The sequence below is a fragment of the Peromyscus maniculatus genome, chromosome 9 (assembly GCF_049852395.1).
Source record: "Peromyscus maniculatus bairdii isolate BWxNUB_F1_BW_parent chromosome 9, HU_Pman_BW_mat_3.1, whole genome shotgun sequence".
NCBI lineage: Eukaryota > Metazoa > Chordata > Mammalia > Rodentia > Cricetidae > Peromyscus > Peromyscus maniculatus.
The window spans coordinates 10,584,168-10,600,170 of NC_134860.1; the positions used below are offsets into that span (position 1 = coordinate 10,584,168).

Genomic DNA, 16,003 nt, shown 5'->3' on the forward strand with positions numbered 1-16,003 from the left:
TGCTCAGAAGCCCATCTCCCCAGCCAAATCCTACTCACAAGCTACCTAAGCCTGTTCTTCTTCCTCAGGCCAATGTTCTCCCCACTCCCTCCCCCAGTTTCTAGCTGCACAACCCAAGTGGCATCACCTGTGAGGGAGACCCCAAACTCTAGCACCACCCACTCTGGCCTACCAGACGTTCCAGCTCTGGAGAGCAACAGTCCAGGCTCAGGGGAGCATCAAGGACTCCGCAGAAGACAAAGCTGGGGTCAGGGGTCCTTACAGACAACCATGAAGTTTGGCTTTAGTGTCGTAAAGAATGGACACCAGGCAGGTCCCCTCTGCATGTGTTTGCCTTTCAGATCCTGTCTCAACAGCCCCTCAGGGGACTTCCCCTTCCAGAAACACATCCTTATCTTCAACATCTCCACCCCTAAACACATGCCAGCCTGTCACACAGCTGCCAAGGCCCAGCACGGGCCTAACATCCTTCTGGCTTGTGCCACTTATGGTCATGAGTCTTCTGGAGGTGAGACCATAAGCCTCTTGCTTTGGTCAATTCTGGAGGGCCAACATGCCCTGTGCCACAGGACAGACTGATGTGGTGCAGTACACAAGGGCAGAACACACAAGGAGAGACTTGAGATGGGTCTCTGGCTTTCCTGCCACTGGGTTATTTGTGCATAGCATTTGTCAAAACTTGCTCACCCACCGCCATAAATTGAAACACAATATGGCCATCCTATGGCCACTTACATGGCAGATGAGCCCATCTCCAGTGCTACTTTGGACACAGCTCCTAAAGCACCTTCTGTTTATGGTAAAGTGGTCACTGTGATGTGCGTGGAGATGCTGAAACCATAGAAGGAGAGTGTTGTCCTTACACTGCTCACAGAAGGGCAATCCTCTACCTCTTTTATGGCCTTTCCTTTGTGCCAGGAACAAGGGGAGAGAGCTGAAGAATGCCAAGAAAATACACCAGACACATGAACACAGGGACAGATCTCTGGGAGTGGTTTCAGGCCTCGTGAACCTAGGCAGACAAAATCTGGGCTTTGCTGCAGAATACCTACCTGCCCTGGGGTCTGATGACCCTGCTATCTCTGCCCCAATATGTGCCAAGGAAGCCCGCAGGGTTTCTCCAGCCTGTGAGCCACAGGCAGCAAAACCATCCATCTCTCAAAGGCTAGCCAGGCGTATTCACCTGGCAGCCTCTTGGGAAACAGCTAGGACACATGCCACTCTCTGCCCTGCACAGTCCCAGCTCCGCCTTTAGTGAGGATAGCAAGGAGACTGTGCCCATACCCGAGCAGGACACCTCGGGTGGTGTGTACTGGGTCAGACAGCGCCCTGTTTAGCACCCCTTTCTCTTTTGATAGCAGGCTGTGCTTTGTAAGTCATCCCCACTCCAGACAGCCACGTGCTTACCACCAGCCTTAGCTTCCCTTGGACACATCCTGCTCACACGCTTACAGTTCACCGCCCGTGCACATCCCTGCTCATCAGAAAACTGTCAGTCTCTCTCTCTGCAACATTCTCTCACCAGCGTCTGCTTGACTTCATTTTTCCTTTAGGCCTGATCATTCCTAACACAGGAGCATCCTGATGGGGGCTGTAGAAGCCGCTTTTGCCACAGCTGATATGTTGAGTCAGGTGTGCAGGTTTGAAGGGGGTCGGGGGCTCCTCTAGTCTGTGTTACTTTCTGGGTCAAAGCATTTATAAAGCAAGGGCAATAAATAATGATCAGAAAAACCATGTGTGATTTGGAGCATTCACAAGCTTCCCCATTTTTTATGTGTGTGTGGTATCCATGTGCATGTATCCATGTTCTCATGTGTGTGCATGCATGTAGGGAGGGATGCTCATGCATGTAGAGCCCAAAGGCTGGTGTCAGGTGTCCATCACTCTCCATCTTGGAGCAGGGTCTCTCACTTAAATCCGGGCTCAGGGATTAGACCGACCTAGCTAGCCAGCTTGATCTCGGGACCCCGCCTCTGCCTTCTAGGTGCTGGGATTCCAGGTGAGCCACCATGCCCATCTGGGATTCATGTGTGTGTGAGGGTTGGAATGCCAGACCATGTGCTTCTACGGCAAGAATTTTATCCACTGAGCCATCTCCCCAGACCACTTACTTATTTTAAATGAAATGATTGACATGGTAGGTAATTGTTTCTGTTTTTGTTTTTTTTTAATAATCTCAAAAAAAAAAAATGCTCAAGTCAGGCCAAACAAAGAAACCGCGAGCTCATGTGTTTCAGGGGAAGAAGCAAGATTTGGGAACCTCAAAACAGCCCTGAAATAGGACCTGAAAAGGGGTTCCACTTTACTTCACTGTTGCTGTGACAAAATACTGACCAATGACGACTTAGGACTCCTGATCTCCAAAGGAGGGTTTTCGGGAAGTGACTTTGTTTTACAAGTTCTCTCTCTCTCTCTCTCTCTCTCTCTCTCTCTCTCTCTCTCTCTCTCTCTCTCTCTCTCCTTCTTCCTCTCCTTCCCCCTTTTCTCTTTCTCTCTCCCTTCCTCCCTTTCCCCTCCCCCTCCCCCTCTCTTTCCTCTCCCTCTCACTCCTCTCTCTCTCTCTCTGTCTCTTTCTCTCTCTCTCTCTGTGTGTCTCTCTCTCTCACACCCTTGCTCTTTTCCTTCCCTCATATCTGTCCACCATGAAGTGAGCAGCTTTGTTCTAGCATGTTCTGTCACTGGCCTAAAAGCAATGGAGGCAGCTGAAAGCTCTGAAACCATGAATCAACATAAGACTTTCCTCCTTTAACTTGTTTACGTCCGGTATATTTTGGTGTTGTGGCCTTCTTGTCAGTCTTGCAACTAGTGTGTCACAATACCAGATCCGGATCTCATGTCACCCAATCAAGGTATTGTGTACCCTAGGCAGCGGTAAGGGTTGTAGGTAGTTTTGCAGCCCATGCTGGACAGCTGTTCATTTGTATACATGAGGACCTTCTGCCTCATATCCTTGGAGGGCATCTTTGTGATACATGTTCCCCCCCCCCAAAAAAAAGAGCATTATTCTTGGTAGTCTGCACCCTCTCCCTGTCCAGAGCATGGCCTGGGCTCCAGCAGTGACAGATACATACCCTCAGAGGAACTCTGACAGAATGCTTGGAGTTGAGGCTTCCCAGGTGGAGGTTGAAAAGACTCAGTCCCCCAGAGAGGCCTCGTGTGTGCCTGCGGCTTCCCACCCCAGGCTGATTCTCACAGCAAATCTGCCTCGTGTCCATTGGCTGCAAACAGTGGAGTGAGGAGACCATATGTCACTTGGGTATTAAACAAATCCTAATGAGCTAAAAATATGTTTGTTTTAGCTAATTGACCTCTCTGGCCTTTGTAAAGCACTTGGTAAACATCTTCAGATAATGATTTCCAGAAACTGGCTTGCGGGTTTCCAGCTTGCAAGGTAAGCTCTCTCGTCCTCATCCCAGAGACCACCATCTCTGGCTGTGACGCCGTGGGGCTCTCTGCTCTTCACTGAGCCCGGCCAGCGTGTTCTGGATAGAATTCAAAAGCCCGAAGGTGGGAATGGGAAGTGGCTGCGCCAGCTACCACTCTCTGTCTCTACAACACCCCCACACATGCTACAGTCTGACCTGGGGATGGCTGCTAAATGAGAGAATCGTGCCCACTAAAGGCTGGCTGGGCAAAGCAGGGGTTCCAGATGTGGGCTCCGTGGCAGAGGTTTTTAGATATCCAGGGCAAGTCAGTCACAAGCAAAATCCACAGCACTTTCATGAGGAAAAAGTGGATCATAGTAATGCGCCCGGGACTGGCTCCCAGGTATAGCCCCAGTATGAGAATGACCTGTATTCTGTGTGTGACTTAGGGCTACAGATGGCCACTCACTTCTCACTGCAAGCACTGGGCTGAAGCTGAGCCCTTAGCCAACAGGGGTCCCCACTGACAAAGAGAGTGATGCTCACTAGATCTCACAGTTAGCCTTATCTGACCTGGAAGTATTGACCCCCTCACCTGTCATACCATGTACTGAAATCCAGACATTCCGTTCATCTTGTTGCACACTTGTGAGGGGACCTATATTGCACCTAGAAGCATAAGCAGGGTATAGGAATAAACTTCAATTCCTGAGGCCAACATCGGCCCCAGACTCCTCGGCCTTGGCACTGAGATGATAGTGGCCTTCCCAGCCTCTTCTCACTGTCTTTCACCTGTCCCCATCGGAAATGGTGGATTCAATTAGCTACTGAACTCCATGGCAATAAAATATATATGATACTTGTTATGGAGTTACCTCACTGGTAACTTCCAGACACGGCAATGCTTTGTGAATACATTCACATTTAATCTACCCAACAACTCTCATAGTCTACTGAATAAACAAGATACTCTCCTAAGTCTACGGAATAAACAGTAGCAGAACGAGGCCTTCAACTACATCTGCTTAATTCCCAAGCCATGGGTCACCCACAGTAGTAGGAAAATGGTATTTATTTATAGATTAACAACTCTCATTTGCAAGGCTTTAGTAAAAACTGTGAGTGTGTAAAGCATAGTGCAGGGCCTAGTATGTGGCAGGAACTCAAAATAAACACCATTATTTGTGTTATTCCGTGGAGACATGGCTCAGCAAGATGAGATGCAGTGTTCCTTCCGGGTCAAACCACCCTGGCCTCTTCCTCCTAGTCCCCTGATGCACGCACTTGAATTAGACAGGATTAAAGGCTTACCAGAGCTGGAAGCCTCACATCTAACTCCCAGGTTGAGCCCCAGACCTTCTGTCTGCCTGCTAAGAAGGACGAGGGAGAAAGGCAGCTGTGGGAGCAAGACCACAGCCTTGCACACAGTCAAGGGAGCTCTGCCTCAGGAGTCAGGGCTCCTGGAATCCCAATGACGAGAGAATGGGTCCTGGTTTTGTCCAGCACACTGCTCTGTGTTCTGGCCGGCCCCATGCAGCACCTGTTCCAGCCGAGCTTGGTGCTGGACATGGCCAAGGTCCTCTTGGACAACTACTGCTTCCCTGAGAACCTGATGGGAATGCAAGCAGCCATTGAGCAGGCTGTGAAGAGTCGTGAGATTCTGGGCATCTCAGACCCTCAAACGCTGGCCCACGTGCTGACAGCTGGAGTGCAGAGTTCCTTGAATGACCCACGCCTCTTCATCTCCTACGAGCCCAGTACCCTCGAGACGCCCCAGCAAGCGCCAACACTCACCAACCTCACCCGAGAAGAACTGTTGGTCCAGCTACAGAGGAACATCCACCATGAGGTTCTTGAGGGCAACGTGGGTTACCTACGAGTGGATGACCTCCCTGGCCAGGAGGTACTGAGTGAGCTGGGGGGGTTCTTGGTGGACCACGTGTGGAGGCAGCTCATGGACACCTCCTCCTTGGTGCTAGATCTCCGGAACTGTGCTGGTGGTCACATCTCTGGGATCCCTTATGTCATCTCCTACTTGCACCCTGGGAACACTGTCATGCACGTGGATACCATCTATGATCGCCCCTCTAATACCACCACCGAGATCTGGACCTTGCCCAAGGTCCTAGGGGAGAGATACAGTGCTGACAAAGACGTGGTAGTCCTCACCAGTGGACGTACTGGGGGCGTGGCTGAGGACATCGCCTACATCCTCAAGCAGATGCGCAGGGCCATCGTGGTGGGTGAGCGGACGGAGGGTGGTGCCCTGGACCTCCAGAAGCTGAGGATAGGCCAGTCCAACTTCTTCCTCACAGTACCTGTGTCCAGGTCCCTGGGACCCCTGGGAGGAGGTGGCCAGACGTGGGAAGGCAGTGGAGTACTGCCCTGTGTGGGGACACCTGCCGAGCAGGCCCTAGAAAAGGCCCTGGCCATCCTCACCCTGCGTCGTGCCCTGCCAGGGGTTGTCCTCCGACTTCAGGAAGCCCTGCAGGACTATTACACGCTGGTGGACCGAGTGCCGGGCCTGCTACACCACCTGGCTAGCATGGACTACTCAGCCGTGGTCTCTGAGGAGGACCTAGTGACAAAGCTCAATGCTGGCTTGCAGGCTGTGTCAGAGGATCCCAGGCTCCTGGTGAGAGCCACTGGACCCAGAGAAAGCTCCTCTAAGCCCGAGACCGGGCCTAATGACCCCCCAGAAGCCGCTCCTGAGGTGCCCAAGGAAGAAGCTGCCCGGAGGGCGCTAGTGGACTCTGTGTTTCAGGTGTCTGTGCTGCCAGGCAATGTGGGCTACCTGCGCTTTGACAGATTTGCAGACGCCTCTGTGCTGAAGGCACTGGGTCCCTACGTGCTGCACCAGGTGTGGGAGCCTCTGCAGGACACAGAGCACCTCATCATGGACCTGCGTCACAATCCCGGAGGGCCGTCCTCTGCTGTGCCTCTGCTGCTGTCCTACTTCCGGGGCCCTGAGGCTGGCCCCGTGCGCCTCTTCACCACCTATGACCGCCGCACCAACGTCACCCAGGAGCACTTCAGCCACAGGGAGCTGCTAGGCCAACGATACGGCAACCAGCGTGGGGTGTACCTGCTTACCAGCCACAGAACTGCCACCGCTGCCGAAGAGTTCGCCTTCCTAATGCAGTCCCTGGGCTGGGCCACACTGGTGGGGGAAATCACTGCGGGGAGCCTGCTGCACAGCTGCACCGTGCCACTGCTGGACTCGCCAGAGGGTGGCCTGGCACTCACAGTACCTGTGCTCACCTTCATTGACAACCACGGTGAAGCCTGGCTGGGTGGTGGCGTGGTGCCTGATGCCATCGTGCTGGCTGAGGAGGCCTTAGAGAGAGCTCAGGAGGTGCTGGACTTCCATCGCAGCCTGGGTACCTTGGTCGAAGGCACCGGTCACCTGCTGGAGGCTCACTATGCCAGGCCGGAGGTCGCCAGGCAGGCCAGAGCTCTCCTGCAATCCAAGCTGGCCCAAGGAGCCTACCGCACAGCGGTGGACTTGGAGTCCCTGGCCTCGCAGCTCACAGCTGACCTGCAGGAGGTTTCTGAGGACCATCGCCTGCTGGTGTTCCACAGCCCCGGCGAGCTGGTGGCCGAGGAGGTCCCCCTGCCACCTCCCGCTGTTCCCTCCCCAGAAGAACTCTCCTATCTCATTGAGGCCCTGTTCAAAACAGATGTGCTACCAGGTCAGCTCGGCTACTTGCGTTTCGACGCCATGGCTGAGCTGGAGACGGTGAAGGCCATCGGGCCTCAGCTCGTACGGCTGGTGTGGCAGAGGCTGGTGGACACAGCTGCGCTGGTGGTTGACCTGCGCTACAATCCCGGCAGCTACTCTTCGGCCGTGCCCCTGCTCTGCTCCTACTTTTTTGAGGCAGAACCCCGCCAGCACCTCTATTCTGTTTTTGACAGGGCGACGTCTAGCGTCACGGAGATATGGACCCTGCCGCTGGTGGCCGGGCAGCGCTATGGCTCCCACAAGGATCTCTACATCCTCATGAGCCACACCAGTGGCCCTGCAGCGGAGGCCTTCGCTCATACCATGCAGGACCTGCAGCGGGCCACAGTCATTGGAGAGCCCACAGCTGGGGGGGCCCTCTCCGTGGGCATCTACCAGGTGGGCAACAGTCCCTTGTATGCCTCCATGCCTACCCAGATGGCCCTGAGTGCCACCACCGGTGAGGCCTGGGACTTGGCTGGTGTGGAACCTGACATCACCGTTCCCATGAGTGAGGCCCTTTCCACAGCCCAGGACATAGTGGCCCTGCGTGCCAAGGTGCCCACGGTACTACAGACAGCTGGGAAACTAGTGGCAGATAACTATGCCTCCCCTGAGTTGGGGGCCAAGATGGCTGCCAAGCTAAGCGGTCTGCAGAGCCGGTATGCAAGGGTGACTTCAGAAGGGGCCCTGGCTGAGATGCTGGGAGCAGACCTGCAAATGCTCTCTGGGGACCCACACCTGAAGACAGCTCACATCCCAGAGGATGCCAAGGACCGCATTCCTGGAATTGTGCCCATGCAGGTAAGATACAAGAAAGACTTGGCCTGACCCAATCCTGGGAGTGAGTTGTCCAATAGACAGCATGTGTGTGGCTGTACGCACATGCAAGACAGCAGCTCCAGGCTTCTGTGTTTACATTTGTGTTAGTAATGTCCTTTCTTCCCTTCACCATGCTGTGTCTTCTACTCTCTGGGTCCATGGTCCCTGGACAGCCCTATAGAATACTCAACAAATCTAATGTGAAACGCTGGGATGGAAGGACTCTCTGTCTTAGCCAGGAAGAAAGCAAGAGTTTTTGTGAGTTCCCACTATCAGTGTTGGGGAAGAGGGTAAGCGAGTTATCTGAGGCTCCAACATGAGATTTTTTCTTTCCCTGAAAGTATGAAATTTATGTTAGCTGGATCTACTGTGTCCTTAGAGGTAAAGTATGGAGGCTGGTCCATACTTTGGGTGCTAAGGCACAGCCCAAAGACCTGAGTAGGGGGCCAACTTGTCACCTTCTCTCTAAACAATGCACAGTATTTCTCCTGAGAGGGGGTATGTGGAATATAGGTCTGTTCCAAGGACCAGCTTGATGGGAAATTTGAAGCAAGGTGGCTGCAGTCAGCAAACTTGAAAGCCAGCACCAAAGCACCTGGGAACACCAGCGGGTGCAATAAGCTGATGGTGGCAGCTGGGAGCGGGTGGAAAGGAAAGTGACCTGGCCATGGCCAAAGTGCATGCGATTCATGGAGGCCGCTCTACCTAAGGCTTCCATCAAAGAGCACTCCAGTCACCTCTCCACCCGTTCTCACCGGTGGCTTCGCTGTGAGGTCACAGTGAGCAGGCAAGGCTTTGCTTTGGCCTGAGGTGAGGGCTAAGGTATAGGCAGCTTATCTGGGAGGTAGTCACTGGGCAGGAAGACGGCAAGGAGGAAGTAAGGGTGTGGAAGATCCCCCTGTGACCCTGGCGAGTGTTGGGAATGCGTCCTAGAACCAGTCCTCGACAGGTGAAAAGGAGCTATCAGCGTCCGTCCTCCAGTGGTGGGAGGTCAAGACTCTTGCATGCTGCAGCTACATAGACGTGTGCCACATGGAGAGGTCTGAGGCAGAGTCGGAAGATGCAAGACTGGAGTTTCCACAGGGAGCCTTGCTGCAGGGCAATCGCCTGCAATCAGACATGAGCTAAGGGCCAGGGAGGGCTGCAGGCCACTGTCCAGACCACACAGACCTCTTAGCCCTCTGTCTAGGTCACTGAGTCCCAGCACTTGCAAGCGTGTTTAGGAGAAAACAAAGGAGAATCCTACCAGGAGGTCTGCACTAGGCTTCCAGGACCCCAACTTCCAAAATTGCCATGTTGGGTTTTTGTTTATTTTGTTTTGTTTTTTCCAGTATAGGCAGGGCCATGGAGTGCAAGAGAGTGGGCGGAGTTTGGAGTGGCTTCCTTTTTCACCTGTTCGGTCTGTGAGGGCTCGGACAAGTTAGTCGCCTTGTCTGTGCTTCAGAATTGTCCTGGAAAGATGAGAATAACAGTGCCTTTTATAAAGGGTTGCTGTCAAATGTGATGAGGGCTGCGAAGAGCTTATCCCAGGGCCAGGCCCCTGAGAACGATTACTAAGACCTCTCCTCCTCGTCCCAGCAGAGATGGGCCCAGGGACATTAAGAAGTGTCTGGTGAGGTTGGAAGCACCATACTTCTCCAGACACCAAATGAGGGGTTGGCAGAGCTGAGCATTCGCCGCAAGGATGTCTCTGATCAGCTGACTCACACACCACATGTGGTTCCCATCCCAGGGCCCATCACCCACATGCTCCCCTCCCAGACACCACTAACTCCTTCCCATTTCCTCAGTAGCCCATGGCACCCTCCTCCTGGGCACTCCTGAGCTCCTGATACTGAGCCAGGCTTCCCATTCTTCCAGATTCCTTCCCCAGAAGTCTTTGAAGATCTGATCAAGTTCTCCTTCCACACAAATGTGCTGGAGGACAACATCGGCTACTTGAGGTTCGACATGTTTGGGGACTGTGAGCTGCTTACCCAGGTCTCCGAGCTGCTGGTAGAACACATCTGGAAAAAGATCGTACACACAGACGCCCTGATCATCGACATGAGGTCAGTGGACTAGGCAGTGATTGCAGGCCGAGCCATAGCACTGGCTGAGGACAGTCAGAGTTACAGGCCCAAAGTTGTTGGAGGCGGGGAGGAACCCCATGACACAATCAAGAAGCCGGAAGGAACCAGGCCACCTGCCAGCCAGAGATCTGGCCAGCTAGCCCAGAGGTTCAGATCTTATTGGCTGGTGAGACCTCAACACTGGTCATTTTTTAAGCTCGCCTGATGATCCCAATGTGTATTTCAGGTGAAGAGTTACCCCACATCTGTTGCCTGACAGAAGAAATCAAAGTGTGTGGTGGGGGCAGGGATGAGAAAGCTAAAAACTGCTGATCCTTGGCCCCACGGCAGCCCTGTATCAGTAGCTCCAAGGGGGATTGCATAATCTATAATTCTGTGTGGTTGTTCTCCTGTGATTGTTTGTCTGCAAAATCACCCTCAAGACAGCCATTCTCATGGGCATCACAAAGTCAGGGTCCCAGGGACAATTTGGAAATGAAGAGATGCCACTAGAGCAAGAAAGCTTTGCATAACAAAAAGGTCGTTAGATCTCTATGCCCATTCACCGCCCTTCACTTCTGAAAAACAAACAAACAAACACTTTACATGGGAGTTCCCATCACAAACCCCCATAACAACCAACCCCCTCCTCCAAGCAGAAGAGACCTCAGGCGGTGGCCTGACTCAGGCCTCCCTCCAATCCTAGGCCTTTGGGTGGGTGTGTCCCGAGCACCTGCCACCAGTACCAGAAAGATCAGGCTGCTTCTCTCCCGGGAACCTTTTCCACTTCCCTGCTGCTGGAGAAAGACTCAAGCCTCTCCCACCTAAGCTCCGAGGCCTGCTGTAATTGCAGCTCTTGCACGACTCTTATTTTTTCCTTTTATTTATTAAATTTGTTTTACATACCAGCCACAGTTTCCCCTCCCTCCTCTCTTCGCGTTTCCTCCCCCCACCTTCCATCTTCCCCCCCTCCCCGCCCCCATCCACTCCTCCTCCATTCTGAAAGGGGCAGGGCTCCCATGGGGGTCAACAAAGCATGTCATATCCCCCTGAGGCAGAGCCAAGCTCCCTCCCCCTCACTCCCCTCCCCCTCATCAAGGCTGGGTGAGGCATCCTAGCACAGGGAATAGGTTCCAAAAAGTCAGCTCATGCACCAGGGTCAGGTCTTGATCCCACTGCTAGGGGCCCCACAAACAGACCAAGCTACACAACTGCCATCCACATGCAGAGGGCCTAGGTCGGTCCCATGCAGGCTTCCTGGCTGTTGGTCCAGAGTCCCTGAGCTCTCATCAGCTGGGGTCAGCTGTCTCTGTGGGTTTCCCCATCATGATGTTGACCCGCCCTTGCTCATATAATCCCTTCTCCCGGAGCTTGGCCCAGTGCTTGGCTGTGGATCTCTGCATCTATTTCCATCAGTTACTGGATGAGGGCTCTCTATTGACAATTAGGGTAGTCACCAATCTGATTACAGGAGAAGGCCAGTCCAGCACCCTCTTCACTATTGCTAGGAGTCTTAGCTGGGGGTCATCCTTGTGGATTCCTGGGAGTTTCCCTGGCACCAGGTTTCTCCCTAACCCCCAAATGCCTCCCCCTCATCAAGACATCTCTTTCATTACTCTCCCCCTCTGTCCTGCCCCAACTCAACGAACCCAATCCCTCATGTTCTCTTCCTCTCCACCCCCCCCCCAGTTTAGCCAGGAGATCTCATCTATTTCCCCTTCCCAGGGAAATCCATGCGTCCCTCTTAGGGTCCTCTTTGTTTCCTAGCTTCCCTGCGGCTGTGGATTGTTGCCTGGTTATTCTTTGCTTTACATCTAATATCCACTTATGAGTGAGGACATACCAAGTTTGTCTTTCTGGGTCTGGGTTATCTCACTCAGGATGATTTTTTTTCTAGTTCCATCCATTTGCCTGAAAATTTCATGATGTCATTGTTTTTTTACCACTGGGTAATACTCCATTGTGTGAATGTACCACATTTTCTTTTTCCATTCTTCAGTTAAGGGGCATCTAGGTTGACAGTCACTAGGTGGTGCTGAATCATGGCGAGGCTGGCATCCCTCCCTGGGAGATCATTTTCCATGGCCAGGTTTTCTACATGCCCAGAACCTTAGCTGATCACTTTATTCCTTAGACACCTTAACAAACATCAGAGCCACCACCAGTACAAATATCTTTTTTATTAAATGTCATTCACATTTTTAGGGGGAAGCCCAGCTACAGGCATCCTTGGCTTAGAATGTTCTGACCTGCGGTTGGGGACAAGATGCTGAGGCCAAGGGTCCTGATGGTTCATGGCTCTCAGCTGGAAGAGTTTCCCAATGTACTGTCAGCCCCAGAGAGGCAAGGGCCCTGCAAGGTTGGATGCAGCCCCTCACCTTGTACTTCCACAGTCTTGAGTCTACTACCACACCAAGGGCCACTAGTAACTTATGTTTCTACACTTAATGGATTCTGTGTTCTATTCACAGGCAGTCTGGATGCAGAGGAGCAGTCCATGGTCAATACATGGGAAAACAATTTCAACAAATTCCTAATTACAGGACTCATCAGAGCCTTTAATACATTAATATATATGAGCAGGGTCCAAATCCAGTATTTTCTTTTTTCACATTCTTTCTTTTGTTATTATTGTTCTTTTGAGATAGTCTCTCGATGTATAGTCCCAGATGGCCTGGAACTCACTTTGTAGACCACAATGGCCTTGAACCTCCAGAGTTCCACCAGCCTCTGCCTCTCAAGTGCTGGAATTAAAAGTGTGAACCGCCACACCCAGCCTGTACTTTCTGAAAGCGTTCGATCACAGACTCTTTTAGTCTCCAGAGACAAGTGCTCTGTGGAATCCCCTGGATCATGTCACCCGCGGAACTGTGAAAGGGGTGTGGGGGACAAAGGGCTGAGACGTCCTGAAATTAGAACCCTTCTTCACAGGACACAGACCCAAGCCTCTCTGTGAGCTCAGCCCCTCTTTGTCTCTGCTTCCCTCAGGTTCAACATTGGTGGCCCCACCTCCTCCATCTCAGCCCTGTGTTCCTACTTCTTCGATCAGTCACCCCCCATCCTGCTGGACAAGATCTACAGCCGGCCCAACGACTCTGTCAGCGAACTCTGGACCCACACTCAGCTCACAGGTACGTGAAGCCTTCTTCTCCCTGTTCTCATTCTCAAACCTTCTGGAAAAATCAGAAAGACAACTGGGGAGTATATAAAAATAACAGTAACGGATCATACGGCCCCTGTTCTGGTGGTCCAAGGGACACAGTACTGGGACAACCTTCAGTATCTGAAAGCACATGTCTAGAGAAGAAAAGTAAGCACTAGATGGCTTGAACGTTTTGTCAAGGTCCCCCAGCTAACAAGTGAAAGAGCCAAGATTCAAATGTTACTTTGCCCAACACCTGTGCATCCCCCACTCTCAACAGTAACGCTAGCATCCTGTAGAACAAATACAGAATCTGGACGCCCCTCACCTTGCTAATCAAATGGGTGTTTTCACAGCTCGTCTTTTCTGAGCTCTCAGTAGCAGCTCATCAAACTGCCTGAAGAAATGTCCAGATGCTAACAGGCCTTCCTTTACCTGCCTGGGCCTGAGAACATCCAGAGTATCAGAGGCAACCCAGAGTTTCATAGACCCCTGCCTCTCAAAGCTGTATTTCTTGGTGAATGGCCTGCCTCCCTCTGCCCAGCATACAGAATCAAGGACCCTGTGTGGACCTTGTGTTCTCATCCCCAAGAGGCCACTGGATAGGCCGATCGGGTACCTCTGACCAGAGATGCACCTGGCCAGTTTCATGTCTACACTTCCTCATTACATAAGCATTTTGCCACCATAGCTTTCAGGATTTATCCGATAACACCAAAAACTGTCAAGGAGAAAAATCAGAATCAGGTGAACTCTGAATTTAAACAGATATTCAAAACCAGAAGGTTAGGATAACCTCTGATTTACAGATTCTAGAACTTTGGCCCACCAGCCACCTTCAGCCACTAAGACCCTAAATGAGTGGTCTTTATTGAGGTGCACTGTAAAACCCACAACAAATTTAGAAAACCTACTGTGGAAGGAAAGGAAAGGGGAAGCCATTATGGGGGTGGGGAGGGAGAAACAGAGAAGGTGAACCTCTGTGCTTCAATGGAGTAATTTCATTTTAAATAAATGTATCTTTAACATACTGTTTAATCAAATTATAATTGAAGTTAATTTCATTGGTTTTCATCTATACTTGTTAATGCAGCTACTTTAAATTTTCAATGTTGAGTAATAAGGTAATAAATGCTGCCCTTCTGGGGAACCACAGCAAAAAGACTCTCAGGTTAGAGTTGGGGGTACCATTATTCAGGACACAGCTGCATGCCCAGAACTCAGGAAAAGCCAAAGCTTCCTTTTATTTGACCACAAGCAGCACATGGCAGTGTGTGGGCATATGAATGGCTGTCCCCGTATCACAGGGGCAGACCGAAGCCAGTGGCCCACATATTGACACAAGAGAGCAAGACTCAACCTGTGGCCTGCTTCGTCTCATCTGGACAGGGTAGGAAAGGTAGGGTGTTGATTTGACCCTGTGCTGAAGGGCCTCTGTCCTCCAGGTGAACGCTATGGTTCCAAGAAGAGTGTGGCCATCCTCACCAGTGGTGTGACAGCCGGTGCTGCTGAGGAATTTACTTACATCATGAAGAGGCTGGGCCGGGCGCTGGTCATTGGTGAAGTGACCAGTGGAGGCTGCCAGCCACCACAGACCTACCACGTGGATGACACCCACCTCTACATCACCATCCCCACAGCTCGCTCTGTGGGTGCCACGGATGGCAGTTCCTGGGAAGGGGTGGGGGTGACACCTCATGTGGTTGTTCCTTCAGAAATGGCCCTTACCAGAGCCAAGGAGACCCTCCAGCGGGCCCTGCGAGCGTGAGGCAGAACCTGAGGGTCATCAAGAAGGGTCTCCATGGCCAGTGTGGCAATGGCAGGTCCTCTGGGCCACTACTGGGGCTCTAGCATGGGATCCTGCCGAAGGTCACACGGTCCAGGGCCTGCTGAGCTGAGGCATCTTCAAGAGCGCATCCATCAGACCCCACTGCTGCACCAACCTCTCCCCTGGAACTCCAAAAGTGGGAGCTCAGCCACCCCAAAGACAGTCCCCATAGTAGTTACTCTGGGGAGATTGAAGTCCATCTCGCTTCTACCCATGCTTCCTAGCCTCCAACCTCTGGTCCCCATGCTGTCACCAGAAGCAGTTCCGTCATGATGCACAGATGTGAGGCACATGTCCAGTAGCTTTTTCTGGCAGCCATCTTTCCAAGAGGGAAAAGAAAGAAGTGCTTGATGTTGGTAGCGCTTTCTAATGTTACGGCGACTCTTTAACTTGGGATGGCATTGTCCTCTCTAAGTTCATTCTTAGTTGATAATATTATTAAGTCAAAATGCATGTGGTACCCCAACAAGCCTATGAGAGAGTCAAAATATCCCAAATGGAACCACCCTAGGTCAGAGCCCATGTGTCATTTCCCTGACTTACTGTCCCCAGTTACCTTCTGTGACTGTTAGGGAACAGCGGGGACAAGTAGATTGCTTCTGTGTGACCTTTCGATTGCAGTGTGTAGTCTGGGGTTGCTGGACATCTCTGTGTTTCTGGCACTCAGTGGCCACCTGCAGCTCGTGGCTTCAGAGCTTAGGCGCTCTTCCTCATGCATCCCATCTCCACTAGAGTCCCTCCCCACAACCCTGAGGTCATGTCTTGACCCACCGAGCACTGTCACCTTCGGTTATCCTCGTCTGCGACATGGTGCTGGGTGCGCAGTACATGTGTGAGCTCTGCAGGGCTCAAGCACTCAGATTCTAGGGCCCCCCTCCCCTCCTTCCTCTTCTTCCCAATTCCCTCTCGCTTCTTTCTCTAATTTAGCTTATAACCTAAATTGAATTCTTGGTGGTAGAACGGTCAGTGGTATTTCTATCTTTCTTTTTAATACTTTGTTCATAATAAGCACACAGCACTATTTGCAGATGTGGCAGTCATTCTGAAATACAAACATGCGTCTGTAATTGTGGC

General features: G+C 52.0%; 1 protein-coding gene across 1 annotated transcript; it reads left to right on the forward strand.

Moving 5' to 3' along the window:
* The first annotated feature begins 4,683 nt into the window (after window positions 1–4,683).
* Rbp3 (retinol binding protein 3) lies at window positions 4,684–16,003 on the forward strand. Its single transcript, XM_006976708.3, has 4 exons — window positions 4,684–7,890; window positions 9,769–9,959; window positions 12,948–13,090; window positions 14,547–16,003. The coding sequence occupies exons 1-4, from the start codon at window positions 4,837–4,839 to the stop codon at window positions 14,867–14,869; spliced, it is 3,711 nt and encodes a 1,236-aa protein (XP_006976770.1). The 5' UTR covers window positions 4,684–4,836; the 3' UTR covers window positions 14,870–16,003.

What these genes read in the sequence shown, in the direction of transcription:
- Rbp3 (XM_006976708.3), top strand. Translation starts at nt 4,837, where the DNA reads ATGACGAGAGAATGGGTCCTGGTTTTGTCCAGCACACTGCTCTGTGTT. An exon ending in CTGGAATTGTGCCCATGCAG is followed by an intron (nt 7,891 to 9,768) that starts GTAAGATACAAG and finishes CCATTCTTCCAG; the next exon opens with ATTCCTTCCCCAGAAGTCTT. An exon ending in GACCCACACTCAGCTCACAG is followed by an intron (nt 13,091 to 14,546) that starts GTACGTGAAGCC and finishes TCTGTCCTCCAG; the next exon opens with GTGAACGCTATGGTTCCAAG.